The sequence below is a fragment of the Ostrea edulis genome, chromosome 7, assembly GCF_947568905.1.
Source record: "Ostrea edulis chromosome 7, xbOstEdul1.1, whole genome shotgun sequence".
Lineage (NCBI taxonomy): Eukaryota > Metazoa > Mollusca > Bivalvia > Ostreida > Ostreidae > Ostrea > Ostrea edulis.
In genome coordinates, this window is record NC_079170.1 from 77,935,155 (window position 1) to 77,961,370 (window position 26,216).

The 26,216-nt window shown below is 36.2% G+C and overlaps 2 protein-coding genes across 6 annotated transcripts; one reads left to right on the forward strand and one right to left on the reverse strand.

Moving 5' to 3' along the window:
• Positions 1-1,707: 1,707 nt before the first annotated feature.
• LOC125654361 (nuclear transcription factor Y subunit beta-like) lies at positions 1,708-15,838 on the reverse strand. 5 transcript variants are annotated; one of them, XM_056145403.1, is made up of 10 exons: positions 15,708-15,801; positions 15,212-15,237; positions 13,066-13,148; positions 12,682-12,761; positions 10,600-10,665; positions 10,254-10,321; positions 9,596-9,725; positions 6,341-6,416; positions 3,692-3,771; positions 1,708-3,018 (listed from the first exon to the last, which is right to left on the reverse strand). In XM_056145403.1, the coding sequence occupies exons 3-10, from the start codon at positions 13,139-13,141 to the stop codon at positions 3,001-3,003; spliced, it is 594 nt and encodes a 197-aa protein (XP_056001378.1). In that variant the 5' UTR covers positions 13,142-13,148; positions 15,212-15,237; positions 15,708-15,801; the 3' UTR covers positions 1,708-3,000. The 5 variants fall into 5 exon arrangements, with proteins under 5 accessions (XP_056001378.1, XP_048740266.1, XP_048740264.1 ...); XM_048884309.2 differs by lacking the exon at positions 15,708-15,801 and adding an exon at positions 15,460-15,697; XM_048884307.2 differs by lacking the exon at positions 15,212-15,237 and having other exon boundaries at positions 15,708-15,838.
• Positions 15,839-16,149: 311 nt separating this feature from the next.
• On the forward strand, positions 16,150-25,491 carry LOC125655685 (ubiquitin-like protein 4A). Its single transcript, XM_048886124.2, has 4 exons — positions 16,150-16,321; positions 18,733-18,838; positions 22,881-23,104; positions 24,438-25,491. Exons 1-4 carry the CDS (start codon positions 16,202-16,204, stop codon positions 24,534-24,536), a joined length of 549 nt encoding a protein of 182 aa, XP_048742081.1. The 5' UTR covers positions 16,150-16,201; the 3' UTR covers positions 24,537-25,491.
• Positions 25,492-26,216: the final 725 nt, after the last annotated feature.

Below are 26,216 nucleotides of genomic sequence, written 5' to 3' on the forward strand. Positions count from 1 at the left end.
TCATTTTCACTTCATGTCGGGGTTGGACGCATACATTTTGTGATCCTTTTCTCTTCATGTCGGGGTTGGGAGCATATATTTTGTGATCATATCATCTTCACGACAATTGCTCTGTAAAAACAGTAAAACAAAGAGCTACCGTGGGCAATCGTCCAACCAAGTCAAGGAGGGCCTAAAACCAGAAGCATATACACATGTATATCTCTGCTAAAACCGACAGCTTCGTCAAAATCAACCGTTGTATCGGAGAATCTTCTATCGATTCTCTTTTTATATGATCAGACAAATCTTTTTTTGCATTGACCTTGACATCATAATACGTTATATGTTCATTTGTGGCCAGCGTATACTGATATCATGTACATTGTAAAGTTTTGTTCAACAGAAATATCTACAGTGACCTTGCTTCAAGGTAATGAACACAATCATGAACAGTCTTTGAGATAAATATAACCCTTGAATGCTTCTTCACGACAAAGTAGGAAGAAACAAGAGGTACTGTGAGCAATGCTCACTAAGAATACCCCCCGCTTACCCCAATCTCCCAAAGGGTGTTGGTAATAGGTATAAACTACCTCTTTTCTGAGTGTAAAAATCAAATGGCATGACAAACCAAACCATATTGCTACTTCGATGTCCAGTGCACGTGACCTTTGACCTTTTGACCCCAAAATCGATAGGGAACATCTTCATCCCATGGGTAGTCCATATGTATGATATGGTGACTGTAGGTGGAAAGGATAACGCTTTAGAGTCCGGAAACCATATTGCTACTTCGCTGTCCAGTGCACGTGACCTTTGATCTTTTGACCCCAAAATCGATAGGGAACATCTTCATCCCATGGGTAGTCCATATGTATGATATGGTGACGGTAGGTGGAAAGGATAACGCTTTAGAGCCCGGAAACCATATTGCTACTTCGATGTCCAGTGCGCATGACCTTTGACCTTTTGACCCCAAAATCGATAGGGAACATCTTCATCCCATGGGTAGTCCATATGTATGATATGGTGACGGTAGGTGGAAAGGATAATGCTTTAGAGCCCGGAAACCATTGTGTCTACAGACGGACGGACAGACAGACGGACAACCAGATTCCAGTATACCCCCCCCCCCCCCACAACTTGTTGCGGGGGGTATAATTATAAATGGTTATAGTTTTCTGGGGCTGTAAGTATGCACCCAATAATCCGGATCACAGAACGGGAAAAGACCCTGACAGGATCCACTTCCGGGGTAAACTGGGTTTCAGACATGCTATAGACCCCGACAGGATCCATTTCGGGGGGGGGGGGGGGGAGGGAGTTCTGGGTCTCAGGCATGCTTTTGACCGACAGATTCCACTTCCGGGGAAACCTGGGTCTCAGACATATTATAGACTCCGATAGGATCCACTTCCGGAGGTAATCTGGGTCACAGACATGCTATAGACCCTAACAGGATCCACTTCCGGAGGGTAATCTGGGTCTCGGACATGCTATAGACCCAGACAGAATCCATTTCCAGGGGGTAATCTGGGTCTCGTACATGCTATAGACCCTCACAGGATCCACTTCTGGGGTAACCAATGTCTCATACATGCTGTAATTTGTACATTTTAGTCTCCTTTTCATTATAAACAACATCATTTTCTGCCATCAGTTTTCATTAATTGCAGAGATACAATATAAGACCTGAAGACATGAAAGTATAACAACTCATCTGAATTCAGTTGTGAATTTTTAATTACATGATCTTTTAAAAAATTGTTACATGTACTTTATTGTGTGCCAAGCACATATCCAAAAAAAAAGGCTTTAACACATAATTATAGAGTTAGTGTATGACATATTTCAAAATGTAAAATGATGACAAAATGAAGTACTGGTATAAGTTCATGCTGTTTTTCAAAATGGACTCGTACTTTAATAAACATAAAATAATGCAATCATTAATCAAGTAGGATTTAAATCATATATACTGGTAAACATTAACTAGCCTTAATTATTAGCATATTGTCAAGCAATTAACAATAGCGAAAACAAAAATTCTTCAAATTAACGGAGATCTGCACACAATGAATACAATATAGCTGCAAAAACTAAAACATCTGAAATCAGCAAGATTAGCATTAGACACTAATAAACAAATACACGTAATAAATATGTTACATGTACATCTATTACCGGAGTCATCCATTTCTTGATGACAATACAAAGTGCATGTAGCAACATAAAACATACACATGTTAAACAGTCAAGAGTGTAGGTACAAGGCGATCCTTATCTAGGCTGGAGAGAGAACATTATTTACAATTAAACACAACTATCAATTAAAACTTCAATATCGACAATTTCTTCCATATATCCCGAGATTTGATGCAAAGTACATTACTGAACATGATAAATACCCCCCCCCCCCCCCCCAATATTCTCTTCTGACTCAGAATTTAATTGCTACATGGTGAAGAGTGAAGCATGGTTTCCCTATTTCACCATTACCAGAGAAGATCTTATATTTGTGATAGTACATTATGCAGTACCCGACACAGTAATGTCTTTATGTCATGTGTTTAAACACATCGAGTTCTAAAATAACAAACGATTTACATTTCTTGTTAATGTCAGGAAACATCATTAAACAAGACAACAAACTTGCCCGTGCAGTAATGCATAAAATAAAATAACCATTTTATTTAACAAAATGCAACATTAATTATTTGTAGACCACCAAAACACACATGTTTAATTACAACATTAATTATTTGTAGACCACAAAAACACATGTTACTGATATATATATATGTGTGTTTGTAATTTTCTATAAAATGCTGCAGAAGGTGACATTCGGTGCCACTGACTTGAGACATAGCACCACACAAGTCTCCCCATCTGACCAGTCACGCAAACACAGGAACGAACACTAAATGACAGCACGATCTGATTAAAGTCTTCCCCTCTCCTACAAGCAGTCTGAAGCTCTGTCTCCATGTTCCAAACACAGGAATTCAGATCATCTATTCATCCAAAGGTTATATTCTACAAACAATAACACACAAAGATGACACTAAATGAACAGATGTGGAATTTTAAGAGATACAAATGTAAACTGATGAGTTGGGCATTTAGAAACATATTAAAATGGTTTTATGTTATACAACTTTTTACTGGATATGAGGACAATAGCAAGTTTATTGTCCCCCAAGACAACAATTTCCCGAGGCGCAGCCGAGGGAAACAGTTGCTGTCGAGGGGGACAATAAACTTGCTATTGTCCGAATAGTCAGTAAATAGGTGTTTTATTATACCGAAGTAGACTTTACTTGTGTCAGACATACCAAAGTAAACTAATTAGAGTTATCAGACTTTGACATCACAGAAAAGAAAATGCGGGAAAATATAGCATCCGGTAATTAGTTTCGAGACTATTTCCCGAGGGCAGATAGTTCAGAAACTATTTCACAGCTAGCATTATCCAGAACAAATAGCAAATTTATTAACCTAACATTTATACAGCAAAACCATTCTGAGGCATGATAAATTCAATTATCCCTCAGTCCTGCATACAGTCAATGTTTGTGTTATACAGTCCCCAAGTTACGTTGTTACATACAGCGTCCACCTTATCAATCAAGGGGCGTTTCTTTTTATCTACAACATTTGAATGAAATGCAACATGTGAGGAATATTGCGAAGAGAAAGGAAAACATACCGTGCCAGGGTACTGTGCGTAGATGACGTTTTGTGAGCTTGTCTGTTCGTTCGTCAGCAGACCAGTAGTCAGGGACTGGGCTGTAAAGAAACAATAGGGCTACATCAACAATAGGTACACAGATCTCGTATAGTCATATTTCTAGGTCATCCTTCATTTCATTTATACTGGTGATTATCAAATACTATTTGCTCAGATGTAATTTGTATTTGTAACTCGTGTAATTTGCAAGACAAAATCTATTTTCAATTTATCATCATAATTTCATCTGACAGAACTGTAACATCCCCCCAACTGTTTATATAGAAAGACATACAAGGCTATCTGAGCAACACAAATGGCCCTGCCAGTAGCCCAGTAAATACAATTATAGCCAATAAATCGACACATAAATTGATCCAATGTTGATCTGCACCTTCTACATAGTACAATATTAGGTAACGTCGCCAGGAACATTTTATATTGAACAATCTCAGTCCAAAAGACAAAACTCAGAGATAAGATTGGTTCCATTTTGTGACTTTTAGCAGAGTTAACTTTGGTTCCATTTTGTGACTTTTAGCAGAGTTAACTTTGGTTCCATTTTATGACTTTTAGCAGAGTTATGTGTATTGGACTGAGATGTTTCATAGCAAAACCTAAGTAGCTGTTACAGAATGATGGCTGAATAGAAATGGGACAACCTTAAAAGTCCCAGCTGTTTCATGACAGAGGAATAAAAACATGCATGGTTAATTTAATCTTACATCTTCAACTAATGATTATAAGGCCACATCAAATCAATTCTCTGGTTCTCAGACAATTGTTTTTCAAAAAATGGGTAGGAAGGTAGGGGGGGGGGGGGTAGTTTTTAAGTTTATCTCCATGTCACAAATGGGTAGGGATTTTTTGTCCATGGTTTTTTTTTTGTGTTGTGAAGAAAGTTAGAGTTTTACAAATGGTATTCAACACCATATAGCTTCTTTTCATTCTGTTTCTTGTCTTGTTTTATATTTATGTCAAGCTTTTATATTGTAGATCTTTATGTAAATAAAGTGAATACAAAATAGTATGTTTTTTTTATCATTTTATTCAAGTATACCAAAAACTACTTCCTGTAAATGTTTGGTCATGAATTGTAAAAGAATTGTAAATAAAATGTATAAACACAACCTGTGTTCAACCACTTTGGAAATTTTCACTGTTGAAAAAACCTTATCGCTGTCAGCCGTTTTGTTTCGACCTACGAAAATGTCGTACTTCAACTCCGCCTTGCTTTCATCAATTTATTCCTTCACGGTTTCAATTTCTTTAAATTCACCGCCCAAAAGTTTCTTGCAAAGCGTATCAACTGTCAAGGGTGAGTCTACCGGTATAATTGTCCATGGAACAATCTGTTTTGAGTTAAAAATAATCTCAATGCTGACAAGAACTGTTTCTGTCACCATATAGTTTACATCAACTAAGGGCTGTTCCAGAAATGATCAAATGGGGGGGTCGGGCGGCAAATGATATTTTTTTGTGTGGGTGGTCGTATTTTTTCATATTTTATTTGGTCCGTGGTTGGACTGTTAAAAAAATATTTATTATGGGTAGTGGGTAGTTTCTATTGTTTTATTTTGTGCCACGTGGGTGTTGAGTTTTCAGAATATTTTTATTGTCGCTCTTGTCGTGTTGGTTACAAAACGTCGGAGGGAAAATTGAAAACGTGCTTTCGAAATGCTGCTTTCGAAATCGGAAATCAGAAGTAACATAGAACTATTCGAGTTGTCGCTCTTTGCAGCGCATAACTTTCCATTACGGCACTCTTCAAATTAGAGGCGCGTTTAGTAGGGTCCCTTTGGACGTGATGGCGGCGAACTCTGTTCTGTAGATTATTACAGTTTACAGTGCATCGATTTTGGGAATATTTTGAAACCAATAGGTATTCCGTTTTCTAATAAAAATAGGCAAACCTTAGTTGATTTATACGAGGGTACCGATGCGTTACATTTATCAGTCAGTGTGATGGTGATATAGTGGCCTCCGGGCGCGGGCTCCATTAGTAGACGAACGATTCGTGGAAAAACATATCCATACCCATTTCATGATAATAGCATCGTTTGGACTCCCAATCTTTCCAACATTCCCGCCATAGATGCCTTTGATTGTTGATGTGACATCATTTCTTCAGAACTACTGTGATACAATGTCGCACAGGCATTACTGCGTCATTGACTAGAATGTTTGTCCCGAAAACCTCGCGAGATTTGTACCGTTTTCATTTTTAAAAATATTTTTGTGGTGGGTCTGGTTAGTTTTTTTTTTTAATTAGATGGGTCATTGTAAAATGAGTTTATCAATTTGATGGGTCATGGGGTAATTTTTTATTTTTTTTTATGGGTGCTTGGTATATACAAAAGGTGCCTCCCGACCCCTCCATGTATTTATTTCTGGAATAGCCCTAAGTAGCACGTCTTATTCAGCAAGGCGCTTTATGATTTTGGTGCCCAAACCCGAATTTTATTTCGACTGATCAAATACGGGCGGCGGCGATTTTTTTCTGGGGCGGCAATAAACTTGTGTCAGCGGTCGATTGTTTTTTGGGGGAGGGGCAGTGTCTGAGAACCAGAGAATCGATTTGATGTGGCCTAATCCTCACAGAGCTTATAACATCTAAACAAAACTCACAGAATGATTCCTCCGCCAGTTCGTCTATCGTCCCCTCCACACCGACTGAAGGTCCACCTTTGTCGCCTTTGGATGACTGAAACACAATAAAAACTTTCTTATGACAAGACCTGCCTACCTAAAACAGTTACTGCCAGTACAAGTTCTGCTTACTGAACCTGCTACTGCCAGTACAAGACCTGCCTACCTTAAACAGCTACTGTCTGTACAAGACCTGTCCACAGAACCAGCTACTACCAGTACAAGTTCTGCCTACTGAACCAGCTACTGCCAGTACAAGACCTGTCTACCTAAAACAGCTACTGCCAGTACAAGACCTGCCTACTGAACCAGCTACTACCTGTACAAGACCTGCCTACCTAAAACAGTTACTGCCAGTACAAGACCTGCCTACTGAACTAGCTACTGCCAGTACAAGACCTGCCTACCTAAAACAGTTACTGTCTGTACAAGACCTGCCTACTGCAACATCTACTGCCAGTACAAGACCTGCCTACCTAAAACAGTTACTGTCAGTACAAGACCTGCCTACTGAACTAGCTACTGCCAGTACAAGACCTGCCTACCCAAAACAGCTACTGTCTGTACAAGACCTGTCCACAGAACCAGTTACTACCAGTAGAAGTTCTGCCTACTGAACCAGCTACTGCTAGTACAAGACCTGCCCATTGAACCAGCTACTGCTAGTACAAGACCTGCCTTCCCAAAACAGCTACTGCCAGTACAAGACCTGCCTACTGAACCAGCTACTACCTGTACAAGACCTGCCTACCCAAAACAGCTACTGCCAGTACAAGACCTGCCTACCCAAAACAGCTACTGTCAGTACAAGACCTGCCTACTGAACCAGCTACTGCCAGTACAAGACCTGCCCACTGAACCAGCTACTGTCAGTACAAGACCTGCCTACCTAAAACAGCTACTGCCAGTACAAGACCTGCCTACTGAACTAGCTACTGCCAGTACAAGACCTGCCTACCCAAAACAGCTACTGTCTGTACAAGACCTGTCCACTGAACCAGCTACTGTCAGTACAAGACCTGCCTACTGAACTAGCTACTGCCAGTACAAGACCTGCCCACTGAACCAGCTACTGTCAGTACAAGACCTGCCTACTGAACCAGCTACTGTCAGTACAAGACCTGCCTACTGAACCAGCTACTGCCAGTAGTTATTTCCAGAAGATTTATCTACAGAATAGAATAATGCATTTACTTTTGCAATGCATTGTAAACACAGATTTTCAGAAGTGATACGACATACAATTCATAGATTGTAATTCAAGGAAGCAATTCAACCAGGAAGGAAGTAATTATTAGGGAAACTCAGCACATTTTCAAGAGTAATTAATGACTAAACAAGCAGACTATGGGTCAAATCACAGACTTAAATCACTAGGCCATATTATTGTTCAGCTGTTGTGAGATTTTTTTGCAATCTTTATTCCCATGAAAAAAATTTTGACTTCATAATCAAGGTCAAGATTTATATACACACTATGAAAGCTTCACCATGAATAGTTCAAAAGATATTGGATGTATTAGGTTCACTCTTTCCATTTGGTCAAAGCTTACTTCATCTAAAGAAGTCGAAACCAAAGATATTAGGTTTACTTTGCAACTTTGAGGCAAAAATTGTAACCTGTTGGCCTATGTAGGACATTTATGAACAATAAGGCTACCCCACTTTGATTTGCTTTCATTGTTTGGAAATTTTAAAGCAAAAATTGGGTAAAATACCTGCTTTTTAGGACTGGAAATGGGGCCTCAATTATTTCAACCCCCTTCAGGACACCGCCCCCCCTCCCCCCCCCCCCCCCCCCCCCAAAAAAAAAAAACTTGCATATCAATATGACTATCATGGCCTTGTTGTTATTAAGAAGAACATTTTTAAAGATTTTTCCACTATCCCCATGTAAAGCTTTGATCTACAATTGTGGACCCAACCTACCCCCTGGGGTCATAATTTGAACAAACATGAATCTACTTTATGTCAATTTCAACTTTTCGGGCCCAACGGTTCTTGATATGATTTTTAGATGATCCTACCCTATTTTTGCCTTTTCTGTATTATTTCCCCTTTGAAAGGTGCATGGCCCTTCACCTAAACAAATTTTAATCCCCTTTATGCAAGGAGTATTTGTACCATGTTTGATCGAGATTTACCCAGTGGTTCTGAAGAAGGAATTTTTAAAAGACGCCACAAATTTTTCACTAAATAAATTCTTAATTATCTCCACCTCAGAAAGGAGGTAGCACTTCAGCATGCATTTGAACAACCACAAATCCTCTTTATCCAAGCATTTGCTTGCTTTGTGGCAAGTTGGGTTGAAATTAACCCAGTGGTTTTGATTGATTGATTGACGTTTCCCGCCACACTCAACAATTTTTCAGTTATCTGGTGGCGCCCAGTTTTTATTGGTGGAAGAGAGAACCCAGATACAATGTACCTGGGAAGAGACCATCTACCTTCTGAAAGTAAACTGGGAAACTTTCTCACTTACCGGCGCAAGCGGGATTCGAACCCGCGTCGACAGAGGCGAGAGGTCGTGTGATTTTGAGCGCGATACTCTAACCTCTCGGCCTTGTTCTGAAGAGGAAGTCGAAAATATAAAGAGTTTACAGACATATGCCAGATGAAAGGTGATCAGACAAGCTCACTTGAGCTTTCAGCTTGGGTGACCTAACAAGAGAACCATGGGCCACATTCCTCATCTATGCAGTTGTATTTTCCCATCTATAACATTAAGTCCAAAATTACGTTTGGAGCACAACATGAAATGTGAATATCCACTAAATGACGATACTTCCTCATGAATTTAACATACTGTACTTTCGTGATTTACGCACACTCAATACTATAAAATGTTTAGTCCGTACATACATGCAAATATACACACAAAGGACAATCCATGAATTCAAAAGCTCATTTGCAATGGGGGTCCTTCAATGCACGGATGTTTGCACTAGGGGGTCATTTATGTGCGAGGAAACCAGAGTACCTGGAGGAAACCCACGTGTCTGAGCGGGCGACCACCATACCATCTCACATACAACCACTATCGATCACGAGAATCAGCAGTGAGAAGCGAAAGCACTAGGTCACTTTATTTAGACGTTTCATTGAAAATGACACATGGCAGCTTTAATTCATTATTTGATTAATCAGAAAACTAAAATATTGTACAGCACATCAAGAGTAGCCAGTTTTGACTCCCCCCCCCCCTGTACCTTATCAAGAATGCCTAGTACTGACCTCTCTGTACTTTTGTAGGTACTGTTTTAACGGCTCCACATAGCTATCAAATCCCAGTGTAGACATCGCAAACAAGATATCCTCCCCGTTAATTGTTTTCCTTTTCTCCTGGTGACATCGCTCACTTGCTCTGAGCCAAGAGTAAAGGAAATTTCAAACTGTTATCAAAATGATTATTCATTTTCATTGGAAAATAAAATTCTTTGCTATAGACACATTTGACATAAAAACAATCTGCATATATTCAGGTTCTTCGTTAAGAAAACAAAGATGAGGTAATTTACATTTCAAGTTTTTTAACTAAAAAATTCATGACTGAACTGGTAGAATATCTTTATCTGTCAGTTTAGATCAAATCCAGAGTGTTTCGTTTTTTCATTCTTTCAAAAATTGAGTTAATTGGAAGAGTTCCTCTAAAATGAAGAAAAATCACATCCCTGAATTTACGGGTCTTTCGAATATAACCTTATAAAATGGAGGTCCAACATGAAATATGATTAGGAGTACAATATTCCTGTATGAAATTTGATTACGAATATGATATCCCTGTGTGAAATTTGATTACAAATACAATATTCCTTTTGATTATTTATGAATACAACATTACAGTATGAAATTTGATTTAAACATGAGTATGATATTTCTATCAGAAGGATACTCGCTGGTGATGAAACTTATGAATTCTGATACACACTCCTGCACCGTTTCTTTTGCATCTTTGGCAATCTGATAAAACAAAGTGTAACATATCTACTATGTTATATTCCATGCAAAAAATTTAAATTTATCTAACATGTACGATGTCTTTTTTTCATTTTCTCAACATTCCAGGCACATTATAGATTGGTATAAATCCTAATTACTCTTTCTTACACTTCTTAGGTAGATCAAGCACAGTCTACACTGTCATCAATTACCCTAGGTTAGTCTAACCAATTTTTAATCATACTCTTCAAAGGCATTCATTTCTACAATCCTACATGTGATTAATAATAAAGTCTTACTTTGCCTGTCTTAGGTATGGACTTCTTCATAATTCTTGCAACATTTGCTATTGGTAAAAATCGATCCTGCAACAAAAAATTATATATTATTTCACATGAAAATTTTAACATGCACATGTGGAAGTGCACTTAAAAATATTGCCCAAAATCTTTACATCTACCGTGGTGGTAGAAAAATATGAAATATAACTTCCAACATATAAAATTGTTGACAATGCCAAAAGCACTGACACTTAACTTCCACCACATCTTATTCTAAAAATCAAAAGATAAAGATGTACAAATCTAAGGTTTTCTTTTATAATTAGTGTAACCTGCACTGAAATTTTGTTTCTTACATACCCATCAATAATTCATGTTTTGATACTGTTAACACCAGGAATATAATTAAATTCACAGAGAGTGTGATCTGACTTTCCGGATCATCACACTAGGGTGATCTAATTCAAAACTTTGTCTCTCCGAAACTGATCACGTCACAAGGCATCAACATACGTTTTAAGCTGAAAATGATCAACCTCGTCACAAACAAAACTGCGTACACAAAAAATAATCTCTCAGTATGTTTGTCATATTTCTAATTAGGAAGAAATGTACATTCATTATCTTATAAACCTGTACTCAAATATTCATAATGGGGTATAAATAAATGTAGCATTACTACAGGAACTTGCTCTGTAGAATTAGATCACTGCTTCTTGACAGGCCTGGATCGTCAGATCAAGCTCGATACTTCATGCCTCGTTTGATTCGATGATCCTCCGCCTGTCAACTCAATGTGATCAGACTTTGTGGATCGAGCTGCTGTTGTAATAATAGATACATTCCCATATTTGATCTACATCAATTTTGCAGTATTTTTGCTCCTGACATGACCAGCTTCAGAACTTTCACTGCATTATCATAAATTGATTATGAACTATTTCTAACAAGCACTTAAAAGTAATATTTCTTAACCCAAAAGGGTTAAATGTATATTTCATTCAAAAGAAGATTTATAAAATACTATCAATAAATCAAGACATGTACTAGCAGGGACTTTTCATAGCCCTGAGAAGAGCCAAATTTTGGCCACATTGCCAATCTCAAAATCCTTTCTTACCCCTCAAATTTGACCACTTAATTAATAATTAAGGACTGGAATGCTCTACAACTTACCAAACTGTTCCAGATGTGCTCGAGTTCAAAATGCCCATGTATAAATAATGGAATCAGGATACAGAAAAAATGATCTTATTAATAACATGATATCTAGCCATAATTCCAAGTTTTCTCAGAAAACCTTGTCCAAAACTAAAAGGATCAGGAACTTAACTAGATATGTGCCTGTTCTCCGAGTGGCTCATTGTCTCCCTTTAACAACATATGTAATAAGTAAATACATGTGTCTCCCTTAACAACATGTGTAATTAGTAAATAGAGTGTACCTGTTCTCCAAGTGGAGCGTTATCTCCCTTAACATGTGTAATTATTAAATAAACGCGTACCTGTTCTCTGAGAGGTTCATTATCTCCCTTAACATGTGTAATTATTAAATAAACGCGTACCTGTTCTCTGAGAGGTTCATTATCTCCCTTAACATGTGTAATTATTAAATAAACGCGTACCTGTTCTCTGAGAGGTTCATTATCTCCCTTAACATGTGTAATTATTAAATAAACGCGTACCTGTTCTCTGAGAGGTTCATTATCTCCCTTAACATGTGTAATTATTAAATAAACGCGTACCTGTTCTCTGAGAGGTTCATTATCTCCCTTAACATGTGTAATTATTAAATAAACGCGTACCTGTTCTCTGAGAGGTTCATTATCTCCCTTAACATGTGTAATTATTAAATAAACGCGTACCTGTTCTCTGAGAGGTTCATTATCTCCCTTAACATGTGTAATTATTAAATAAACGCGTACCTGTTCTCTGAGAGGTTCATTATCTCCCTTAACATGTGTAATTATTAAATAAACGCGTACCTGTTCTCTGAGAGGTTCATTATCTCCCTTAACATGTGTAATTATTAAATAAACGCGTACCTGTTCTCTGAGAGGTTCATTATCTCCCCTGTGTAATTATTAAATAAACGCGTACCTGTTCTCTGAGAGGTTCATTATCTCCCCTGGTGTCATCGTCATTTTCCGTTGTTCCTAATTCCTCTCCATCTCCACCACCTACAGACATAGACACACGATAAAAAAGATCGGTACGTAATACTCTATATATCCAACCCTGAAAGTCAAACAACATTGGCCTTGACACAGGATTTGTCCCTTTACACATACAAAACTCTGACATTGAACACCAGTTTCTGAAATATTAAGTGACAAGTCCGTATCTTACTTGATTCAAAAGTTAAAATTGACAAGTTATGGACAAACAGACGGACAAACCAAATCCTGCATCCTGACAGCATATTACAATATCACCAAGAATCAGGCGATCACGAAAACTTGTGACATCGGACGACTATCTTACCCTCCATGACAAACTGGCTCCCCATAAAGGACTCTCCCATCCCGTCCCCAACTCCATCGCCAGAGTTACTGTCCATGGCTCATCTGAAAAATACACATAGTATACCATATTTCACAGTGGTATTTCTTTAAAATTAACTATTCTGTAATGTGTACTGATTAGTTTATAGAGAAGATATGTAGCTTTAAATTGGTCTGATTAACAAAATCAGACAAATGTTGACGAGACGTGATCAGCAACTTATCACATATCACCCAGGAATTTGCACAAAATCCTGCCAGACCAACAGATCAGAAATTCAGAGTAGCTACAATTCCTTTGTTAAGTATTTGTGTGTGCTAGGTCTTCACGCCCTGTTTGTTGATTTGTTACAGTTCGTGCATAAGAAATATCTCTGTCATTGATTCAGCAATACATGTACTGTACTTGACCTAATCTATTAATCTGAAGGACCTGGGGAGGAATACTACAGGCATCATATGAATGGTCTTCCACACGTGCATGCCCAGCACTTTAGAGTTAAACAACATGGCTGTACTCAGTTTCAAATTAATTAGGGACTCGTACATTAATATTGTGCGGTTGTATTCATCAACTCGCAGTTTTATCTGATACAAGTTTAAAATGTGTATTTATTTCCATTCATTAGTGTTAAAACTAACAAATTATCAAATAAAATACATAGGTCATCACACTTTTTAAGATGTGAGACATACATAAACAGAATCATATATCACCATCAGAAAATTGCAATTTTCCTTGAACAGCGTTATCAAAATCTCATAAAAACTGGTTATGATGACATAGTAGCATCACAATTTCATGAAACTGTATCTTCACAAAAAGATATAAAATGTCTGTAAAAACTAAAGGAAATCATCGCATAATATACTTGATAAAGAAATCAATAGAAACCGAGTTATTGCCCTTGGATTCAATATTTTGAAACGTATCATTGATCATTCATCTATAACTTTACTTAGACTTTTGAAATATTTTATTTTTAACAAGATTTTTTGCAATAGCTATAGGAAAAGACTCCAACAAAATTTATGTTCCTATCATGCATAAATCTAAATAAATCATGAATTTAGGACAAAGTGTCTTGAAATTTTGAGCTGAATGTCCAACTTTGTGAGCGGAAACATACAATTACCCTTGGGGTATAGAATCAAGAAATGAACTCTGACGAGTCTGAATTGCATTTTAATTCTGGGAAAAACATTGACACAGGCTTTATGAATTTGGAGAGAAGTTACCACACATCATGCACATGACATGGCTTCACTGTCACTGTTTTGGTACACGTGTTAATTTAATGTAGATCTGTTACATGACAGAGGGGCGGGGAAAAAAAACCTTCATAATGAAGCTATGTATTACTATGCATGAGTGAAAGCAGAGCTGTCGAAAACCATTGGTCCTGTGGGCAAAAATTCGTCTGGACCGATTACTTTATTACTTTCTGGAAAACATTGGTTCAAATGACTGATAAAATATTTTTGGGTACAATGTGTGATTTTCATCGGGATACTTGATATCACAACGAATGTCAAACATGGCGGTCTCTCGATATTTGTTTAGATTGGTGAGCACTACCAGATGATGAACAATAAGTTGTAAATATGCAGATAAAAAGCAGCAATGCATGCGATCCATAAGCTTCAACAAACACAAAAAGCTTGGATCAGAGAGAAACTTGCATAAATAGGCTCTGTGCCCCTGCAGTATAATTTTTTTCTTATATGACGATGAAAATAAATTTCAATAGTATGAGAAGTCAAATTTATCAAAATAAAAGGGGATGTGGACAACCTATTGAATTTTCAAAATGTATAGTCGATTCTGACATGCTTAATAAATTGTATATTTTTTTAATTGCAATATTTACAGAACAAAACAGTTAACATCATATACTCTCTGGTATGACCGAAAGTTGTTCGGTCTGACAAGATCTTTGAAACTGTTAGACAAAATGTCTGATGCTCAAATAATTTCGACAACTCTGCAGAGAGAGAGAGAGAGAGAGAGAGAGAGAGAGAGAGAAAGAGAGAAAGAGAGAGAGAGAGAGAGAGAGAGAGATGTCCGTAAAGGAAGTTAAAAAGCAAAGCTTCCTTAACAGCTAATGTACAAGGAAAATATTCACATTAAACGTCCTAAAGGAATGTTGCTCTACAATACAATAAAATAGTTAATTTTCTTGTGAATGACACTTGAGTAACTGTTAAATCTTAACAAAAAGATCTTCTGAGTAGGCAAATATTGTATTGTTTCATATATATTTTACTCGCACGAAAAAAAAACAAAGAAAACAAAACACAATTTAAACAAAGGCTATTGCAATTACTCAATGATGCAACACAAAAGATATGAAGTTTTGAGTAAGATATTTACCGACTAACTTCCAAAATCACTTGAATAGACTGATCACCGAAAAGTAGATCTATATCATCCTGATTCAAATATTTTATCTAGGCCTAATGTACAAAGATTACAAAAAAAGATGGCGACAGATTTTTTGCCTGTAAATTCAACACTGAAATGAATTCATTTCAAGGTAATAAATGTTCTTTTTTTCATATTTACAACAAATTAAACTTTCCACGTGTTGTCCAATTGGTCGTAAGATTACAATAACAAACCTATGTGATCGAGAAGAATTTGAGAAATTGGTTGGTCAACTATGAGCCAGTTAGAATCAAGGAGCTTCCAGCCATTCAACGGGAATATCGGATGGGATTACGATCTGCTTTCTTACTCCCTTGTAATACCATAATGAATATCAATGTATTGTATACTTTTTCTTAAGATAAATTGTTCGTACGAAAATGTTTTCTTTAAATTTCACATTAAAACTCTAACCTTACCAACAAGAAATGTGCTTATATTTTATTGATATATAAAGAAAAGTATAAGTATTTTCTTTGTATGCACAATAAATGGAAGAGCGAAAGAAAACGTACTTTTTTGAGACGTGACCAATAACCTAGAAATTGAGAGATCATGTTTTAAATATTATAATGTGGAATAAACAACTGTTCTTTATTAACCTATTATGTCATGATATTACACACATTCGAAATTGTCAGTACGAATTACTTTCACATATATCATCTTCAACTATTCATACGCGGTGATGACGTATCCGTCTCTTTATTGGAAAGCCCCCGAATACACACAAGGCAAACCGAAACTAAATAAGGCCAGAATGCATATCTACGTGAAGATATTAAAGGGAAATGACTTCCAGGTTGCAGTAAGTAAAGAAAAGAAAAAAGGTCTCTCCTCACTTTGCTCTGAACGCTATTCACAACCAGTTATATCTCTTTTCACACTTAGAAGAAGAAAAAAAATAGAAGAAGAAAAATAAACCAAGAACATAGGCCTAATCCGAATTTCCTTTGTAAATACACGAAATTTTATTAACTTTGATATTGAAAAAGTAAATTATAAAAAGAAGAGAGAGAGTCATGTTTATTTTATAGAGACTTGATAGAGAAGAAATGATAATCCCGTCGTTACGGAGCAATTTTAATCAGTAAATAAGAGGAAAAAAACTATATAAATAAAATACATTTATGTGTTTTATATATAGAGAGTTTTTTTCTATTCATATCTATTAACTGATTAAAATTCAGATACCTGTGTATGGACATGGACCTGCTCATTGCAGATTTTATGAAGGTTCTCAAAACTAGATACTGCTTTTGACTACGCCTCTGCATGCAATACAAACTGTTTTACCATGTGATTATTCTACTGTACACATTTTTACACATGTAATATCACATCTCTACTATTTAAAAGGGCTTGGACACGATTTGAGCTGAAAATTTTCAATTTATTTTTCCATTTTTATTTATTACAATGCTTAATTAAAGTATTTCTAATGGTCAACCAAAATTTGAATATCAGTTGTTGAGTTACAAGCGAGATACAGCACTCGCAATTCTTTGTTATGTAAACAAGGCTCGTGCTCTGTATCTCCCATGTATCTTGACAACTTATATTCTTGCTAACCATTAGAAATACATATCTAAGCATTTTAAACATTAAAATAAAAATGGAAATATAAAATTTGAAAATTTTTGGCTGAAATTGTGTCCATGCCCCTTTGAATAAATTTGATCGGGCCTGTTGTTGGAAACTACCCCCTGCTTCCTAACATTTACTGTTACTGATTGAATATATAAAAATATAGATTTGATGTAAATATTAATTCATAACCCAATATAATTTAACTTGAAACAGCATGAAAATCCCAGAAGATTTTTTATAGTATTTGTCCACTGTAAGACACTCCCTTTACGAAGCACCACACATTAGACGTGAAAGTCATGAGTCTATCCGGTGAGGCCGTAAAATATGTCATTGTAGGCATGATAAAGATCCTTTTACTGCCAAGGCCTTTAGCGTCATGCATGGTTCAAAATTTGTGGCACTTCACCTAAAGGTGTCGCCTAAATTGACCTAATGTCCGTAGACATGAGTGAAAAATTCTCAAATGGGATGACACAGAACAACAAAACAACAAGCTAACACAAATTGATTCATGTGATTTTTATTCTGAGAGCCTTTTCACAATATTAAGATCTTTCTATATGATATTTGATATGACATGTATCGTACCAGTGCCTCCCAAGGTCTTCTGGTACTTACTGGACATTTGGTCCAGTAATGGTTGAGATATTACTGGACCAAATCACATTTTACCAAACAGAAATTTTATAGGCAAATCAATCCCCTATTGTGGCCCCACCCTACCCTTGGGGGGGCTATGATTTTGATGAACTTAAATTTACACCATATCAGGAAGCTTAAAATTTCATGTAAATTTGTACTGTCCTGGCCCAGTTGTTCTTGAGAAGAAGATTTTTAAAGATGTTCCCTATATATTCCCATGTAAAACTTTGATCCCCTATTGCTGCCCTACCCTATCCCCCAGGGGTAATGATTTTAACGAACTTGAATCTGACTATAGCAGGAAACTTTCATGTAAATTTGAACTTCCTGGCCCAGAATGGCATCAGTGACGTACTTTATTAGCCCAAGCATTTCACTTCAGATTTGTCAGTGGAGTAAACTTTTCCAACCCGTGTTCAACACTAGTGTTATGAAATACATGGTTTTTTTTTAACTCAAGCAACTCGTGTAAGTCAAATTCAAATTGTTCAATCAAACGTGCCCATGTTGTTAGGGTACTTCTTGAACGCTTTATTTACCTGTTATTTATTACCCAATTCAAACGCTTCAAAGATGTCCGTAGTGTCACAGGATATTGCTCAATTGTTTTATCACCCTCTCGGGGGAATTGAAGACGATTGCAAGTTTGATAAATATTTGAGTTAAACATGAACACGTTTTCTGTTAGCAATGATTAAAGAGCAGAATAAATTTTGGGACATGCTGCTAAAAATTGAAAATTTATCTAGTCATGTATTTCATTCATGATTGAAAAAAAAAAAAAAATTACTGATACTGAGCGGACCAAAACAAAAATTACCGGACATTTGTCAATGTCCGACGGACCTTCGGAAGCACTGGTGTACCATGTGAAAACAGCATGAAGAAACCCAGCAGCCGAACAGCTTCCCTCTGTTAATAACTATTTGTTATGAAAGTGATATACATTTCTACATGCATGTGGTTTTATACACTTCATTACAGGTGTCATCGAGTCACACTGTTCTGGGAGTGAAGGAAATACTAGCTATGCAGATCTCCATTCCCGTTGAGGAACAAAAACTTGTGTTCAAAGGAAAAGCATTAGTTGGTAAGGTGCACAATGTAAGGACGGTGTGCGGAGTGCAAATTATCTCAATCCTCTGTCAATCTGAGGAGGTAAATCAACGCATTCATATTCATGTATACTGTAATACGAAATCTAACTTAAAGTAATATTAGCAGTCATTTTTGTATCAAAACATTTTGTGGTAAAATTGTAATTTTACTGTTTCAATGACAAAAAAACTAAGGCTTATAAACTCATGTTAGAAAACCCATTCAGAGGCTCTCAATGAAGCAAAATTACATCGTTGTCTTCCCGTAAATGATTTAGAACTATATGATGCTATATATTCTATAGAACCCAAATCTTTTATGTTGATAACATGTTAAACTTACTGAATTAGTTTTAGTTTTATTAAAGAATTATGGTGAAAGTTACATACAAAACAATCCAAATAGCATATTTTTACAACAAAATGAAATTTTCAGATTCTTTAAAGGTATATTAAGAGTGTCACATCAATGCTTGACTGTGTGGTCAGTAACATCGTAAAGATTAACCAAGTGTCCACCATCCGATTTGTTTACTCTCATCTCTTAAATCTACAGATAGCTGTCTCAGTTCATCGAGTTCATTTTATGAGTTTCAAATTGAACTAGTTCTAATTGTAACGGGGACCGTTACAGATGTTCCCCAAACCTCCCCCAATTAAAAAGTGATGTCCTTGTGAATCTATAGGAAAAAATCATTTTATTTTAGCCTTTAATTACATGTAGTACGTTCAATATGGTCATTTCAGTACCAAGAAATGAAAGAAAGCGTTGCACGTGCATACACGCGCACGCGTGTATGATTCCGAATTTTTGTTGATGTCGTTCAACAGGCATTTGTATCATATACCCACAGTATGAATTTCATATTGTTTCCACCAAATATAAGGAAGTTATAGCGATTTTAAAATCGTCCAATCAGAAATCAGCACACGTGCATGCACGTGCTGAGCAGTAATTCTAACCACAGCAATTTGTAAGGAGTACCAAGATACATCTAAACCCCTAATATGAATAGAATTTGATGAAAAACAAAAACGTTATCGTCCTTTAAAAATTGAACATTTAAAAAACGTTGCACGCGCATGCGCGTGTGCGTTGGCATTTTTTGTTACACCAACATATAGATACACATATTGTCTACATATGCTGTGAATATCATCTCATTCGCTTCATAAATAAGATAGTTACAAACGTTTTAGCATTATCCAATCAAAATGAAGCGCACGTGCATGCGCGTGCAAATTGGTAATTTTGACCATGTAAATCAGTTAAGGGTCTCAATATCTACCTATAATATGAATTTCAAGCCATTTCAATGAACAACAAAAAAGTTAGACTGATTCCAAAGTTAGCGTACAAATTTTGTAGTGCACGCGCATGCGTGCGCGTGCTGGCAAAATAACTATTATTTTTCATATGTACAAATGATATACTATCATCCTATTTAGGTTTTATATCGCTTCCTTCAATTTTCTGATTTTCCATTTTTTGTACCAAAATTGCAATGCACGTGCGCGCGCGTGCATGAACGTGCAAACAAAATAACTATCACTATGCACATCTACAAACGCTATACTATCATCCTGGAAAGTTTCATATCGATCCCTTTTGTAGTTTCTGAGAACACTACCGGACAAAAAAGTACCGGAGAAAAAGAATAATAATAATAATAATAACTAGACACGATCTCGTTGCGAGCAACGAGTAGGTCTTCCGTCCGATTTGTTGATGCACTCGGAGTTAAAAAAAAAAAAAAGACAAATGAGTCCCAATTTAGTTTCCGACTTTAAGACACTTTAGATATAATCAATTTTTCATATCATAAGCTTCTGAAGCAAAGTTGCGGTGAAATTCGTTTGAAATTCGACTCTCCAGGCGAGCCATAAGGCCCGCGGGCCTATTTCTTGATGTCATTTGTTAGCCCTCTATAGACTCAACAACTTTAGTTCTATATGTCTTTACAAAATATTTACCGGTAAAAAGTTATTGAGATCGACCGATATCGACAAAAAATCGACTCTACAGGCGAGCCATTAGGACCATAGGCCTATTTCTTGATATCAATCGATAGATCTCGATAAACTGAACAACTTTTGTTCAATATGTCCTTACAAAATATTTACCAGTTACAAGTTTTTGAAATCGACTGATATCGACAAAAATCGACTCTACAGGCGAGCCATGAGGCCCACAGACCCATTTTTTGATATTGATCGATAGGTTATGACACATTGAACAACTTTGGTTCAATAATGCTTTTCAAAAAATATGTCCTTTTAAAGATATGAGGCGTCAAATATTTACGATTTTGGCCCTTAAAATCTCTAATTACGTAACATATGACCTACTTTTTGATTTGATAAGATCAAGCTCATTGAGATGAACATTTCCGCTTCTACAACTTATTATAAAATATTAATAGTTTCTGAGATATTCTCAAAAACATTTGGACCCTTCTGAACCCCTAATTTAAAGGGCCAGCCCGTTTTGCTTGATATCTTAAGAAAGGCCTTGTCATTTGAAACATTTTTTGCTCAACAAGTATTTAGAAATTCTTTACCGTTCTCGAGTTATCTCTACAAGAAATATTTAGGGGCCAAACTGTAGCTCCCTAACGGGGCCACATAGGGAAAAAACGAAATGTACATATTGTTTAGATTATCATTCTGAACAACTTTTGTTCAATAATGCTTTTCAAAATATTTGTCGTTTTCAAGATATGAGGCGTCAATTATTTATGATTTTGGCCCTTAAAATCCCATATTACGTAACATATGACCTACTTTTTGATTTGATAAGAACAAGCTCGTTTAGATGAACATTTCCGCTTCAATGACTTATTACAAAATATTAATAGTTTCTGAGATATTCTCATAAACCTTTGGACCCTTCTGGGCCCCTAATTTAAAGGGTCAGCCCCTTTTGCTTGATATCGTAAGAAAGGTCATGACATTTCAAACATTTTTTGTTCAACAAGTATTTAGAAATTCTTTACCGTTCTCGAGTTATTTCTAGAAGTAATTTTTAGGGGCCAAACTGTAGCTCCCTAACAGGGCCACATAGGGTAAAAACGAAATATGCATATTGTTCAGATCATCATTCTGAACAACTTTTGTTCTTTATTGCTTTTCAAAATATTTGTCGTTTTCGAGATACAAGGCGTAAAAAAATTATGGTTTTGGCCCTTAAAATCCCTTACTACATAACATATGACCTAAATTTTTATATGAATAGATTTGGATTGTTGAGATGAACATTTTTTGTTCTTTGACTTATACCAAAATATTAACGATTTTTGAGATATTTGATGTAGACTTTGAGCCCTTCTAGATCCCTAATTAAAGGGGCTAGCCCCTAAATCTTGATATTTTCGAAAAGATCTCGTAAATGTGCACAACTTTTCTTCTACATGTCTTAACAAAATATTTGCAAGAAAAAAGATATTGGAGATCAAAGGTCAAAAATCGCTGAAATCGGCGAAAAATTTTGGCATCCATTTTTTCAGGTCCAGGCGAGCGTTTAGGCAAATCGCCTCCGGTAAAATCGAATCCCCCACAAATCTTCTAAAATGTTTACTCTATCTTGTGTAGAAATTTCAAGACTCTAGCTTCAAAACTAACGGAGGAGATGTGTGGACAACAAGGCCATTCAAAAAGTCACTAAAAGAGAGATAACTCCTGACCGGAAGTGACGTCAAGCACGAAATTTTGCAAGCAAAGTCTCGTCACCAAAAGACATCTTTCCTGAAAATTTCGTGAAAATCGATCGAGAAATGGCTGAGAAAAACGCGTGTACTACCAAGGAAAATAATAATAATAATAATAATGAAGAAGAAGAACGCGAACAATAATAGTAAGGTCTTCCGCAGGAGACGGAAGACCTTAATAATGAAGAAGAAGAACGCGAACAATAATAGTAAGGTCTTCCGCAGGAGACGGAAGACCTTAATAATAATAATAAGAAACAGAGTAAAAACAATATGTTCCCAAACTTTGTTTGGGGAACATAATAAGGTTCTTAAATATTTTTTTCAGATGACAAAAGGTTGAGCTATTACAACATCAAGGAGGGGGACAGGCTATTCCTGTTGACCAAAAAACCTGAGAAATCCGGTTCTCCTTCCCCAGGAATGGTTCCGAAATTTGCTGCAGACCTGTCCAATTGCAGTACCACCATTCTCTGGGACAAATTACGGGCATTCCTGCAAAGGCATTTTACACCACAGGATGTGGAGAAAATTCTCACTGAATTTCAAAAAGTAATTCTGTCTTTATTGCTACCATCGCTGAATGTGAATAATGCTTCTCGTATAGTTCGATTCACTGACACCTATTTGCTAAATGTTGATGACCGACACTAGGTGAGAGTTGTCTAACTTTGACAGGAGGAATTAATGCAAACCAGCTGCGTTTTTTCTTCAGACGCAATGAACCATTCTTAACATTTGTCAATAGTTAATCCAATATGACTTCATTTTTTTATTTTGTTGCTTGTCTTCTCATCTCAAGACATCTAATAACTAAACATGCGATATGATATTATACTCCACATAACAGGTTGTGGAGGGTGTTGTTTTTCTTGGAGTTATGCCCCTTTTGAACTTTATCAGTCATGTTCTTGTCAGTGCAACTCCTCTGAAACCACTGAACAGAATTTCATGAAGCCTTGTAGTTAGTAAGGACATACTGTGTAGATGTGCATATTCCCAAAGTGTTTTCAGGAAATTGTTATTCAATATTTTTTTTCTGGGAGTTATGCCCATTTGAACTTAGGTGATATAATACTGAAACATTTTATCAGCACAACTCCTCTAAAACCGCTAAGCAGAATTTCATGAAACTTCTTAATTAATATGGACAAAGATTTGACTAGTTATTCATCTGAGTATAATTAGCATTTGCCTTTTTTACAAGTTCAAGCTTAGTAGCCATATTCTCAACCATGCTACCTATCCATGATCCAGATCAACAAAGTGCTTAATGCTGCTGTGCACATATTAGTATTCATAAAGCACTCAAATGATGTGCACATATTAGTATTCATAAAGCACTCAAATGATGTGTACTGGGGGGGGGGGATGATTTTCCACATTGCCACATACCAGTTACCTCAAGCAAAACATCATGATATATCGGTATTATCTACATCATTAAACTACTACTAGATACATATAACTACTAAAGATGAGATATCTAACTACTAAACTATGAAGAATTTTTTAATTTAAAATGATGTACGTCCCCACAAGGAAAGTGTTGTATTTGTACATCACATGAAGGACGAAGATAACAAACAGTGATCAATCTCATTACTCCTATAAGGAATACAAAATAAAAAAATTGCCAAACACGGACCTCTGGATATAGTAGAGGTGGGATCAGGTGTCTAGGGGTAAGCATCCCCTGTCAACCGGTCACACTTGCTGTGAGCTCTATATCTTGATTAGGTAAATGCAGTAATCCGTAGTCAAAATCAGTGGGCCAAGAACGGCCTAACAATCGGTATGAAACACGTCAGACAGCATTTGACCCAATGATAGGTTGTATGGGCAAACTAGATTGTTATAACCATATATATATATATATTTCCAGGACTTCAATGCCAGTATAGAGAGGTTGAGCCTAGACGATATCGAGCGACTCGCTATCACCAAAATGACACAGTCAAAAGTAGGTCAGGAAGTGAGATAGTGTGCCCTGCATATACAGCCCCTGTCTGCCGTCATTGTCTGTGATTCTCGGAGAATTGTAATCCCCAGATTGTTTTTTTTATTTTACATTATTGTCATTTTCATATGTATGGTGATGCTAGGAAGTTGTTTTATTTAATTTTTTTAATAAGTGTATACACTGCATTCTTCTTTTTTAACAATACCACTTTTTGATGATAATGAAATTGGTGTAATGAATTGGTAATCATTTGATAAAGCTTTCCATAATTTGGCATTTTTAATTATTAGATTTAGATGTATTTTATTTGAGTTTTGTATGTTTTTATGTGTATTCATTTGTGTATATTTCATGCAGTGCAATGAAGAAATATTTAAAGTTGTTTGTTTTATTACACTTCTGATCCAAGTATATAAAAGGATATGTCAGTTTACCTCAGAATGAGCATACACATTGCAGTGTAGTTATGTTGATAGTTCACACAGATAGCATGCTTGGTATTGATATACAGATGAATAAATTGAATATGACTTTATCTACATGCAGTGTGCTGTTTTAAAAAACTGCTTTGTGACTTTTTACAGTTTGTCTTGTCATGTCTGATTTCTCCCCCCACCCCCACCCCCACCCCTATAGCTGTCTACAGTCTTCTCAGTTGCCTTAATGTCAGTGTTATTACCCACAGTAATGGTGATGTTGCCCATAGTAAAGGTAATGTCGCCCACAATAAGAGCAGTATTACCCTCAATAATGGAGATACTGCCCACTGCCCACAATAATAGTGATATTTCCCTTCAAAAAGTATGTGTGCATCTTGTCTTGATGAAAAATATTGTCCAGAAGTCTAACTTTAGGGGGGGGGGGGGATAAATGTATTGCTTTGTGAATGTCTAATGTAGATTGTGTCTGTCATTGGTTTTGTGAATTGTATTGTAAAATGACTTGTATTTTCTAATAAAGAACCATGTGTTTACAAGTCATTTCCATATTGAACGTCAAAGTGTCATACTTCAATGAAAGGATATAGGGGGCATGTGATTTAAAAATGCAGTGTTTATATAGTTCTCCAGGTGTTCGAATAGTTTTCTAGGTGTTCGTATAGTTTTCCAGGTATTCTATATATATGGTAGTTCTCTCCTCCCATTCAGCAAAACGCACAAAAGTGAATATATACATGTACATGTATCTTATTGTCATCATTAGGTTCTGAATTACATGTATATAAAACTCAAATTTTTGCATGTGAAACTCTAAAGTAAATCGTTTTACATGATTTTGAAGAAAAATTAAATTTTTCTCTGTTGAAAGAGTTTTAAAATACTCTTGGTATGAATTGTTTATTTAAATGTGTAGATCGTTGGCGGATTTGTGGGGGTTCCAAGTTTCATGCGAATGTGTCCTTTATCAGAATAAGATTTGATTTAAAATTTTCATGAAGTGCATGTATATAAACCGTTAAGATATCACTTTTTGGGGGTATGGCTGACAGTATTGAGGTATTTTCTACAAGCCAGTCGACAAGTTCATCTGCACCAGTTTAAAGATTGCCATATTATACATTAAGATAATTTAAGATACACCTGCTGATGATAAGATATTCCATTTAAGTTCAATATTGTAACCTAAACCGGAATATAAACGGTGAGATTTAAAAAAAAATTGATTAAAAGAAACAAATGTGTTTATTATGATGCTCTTAAA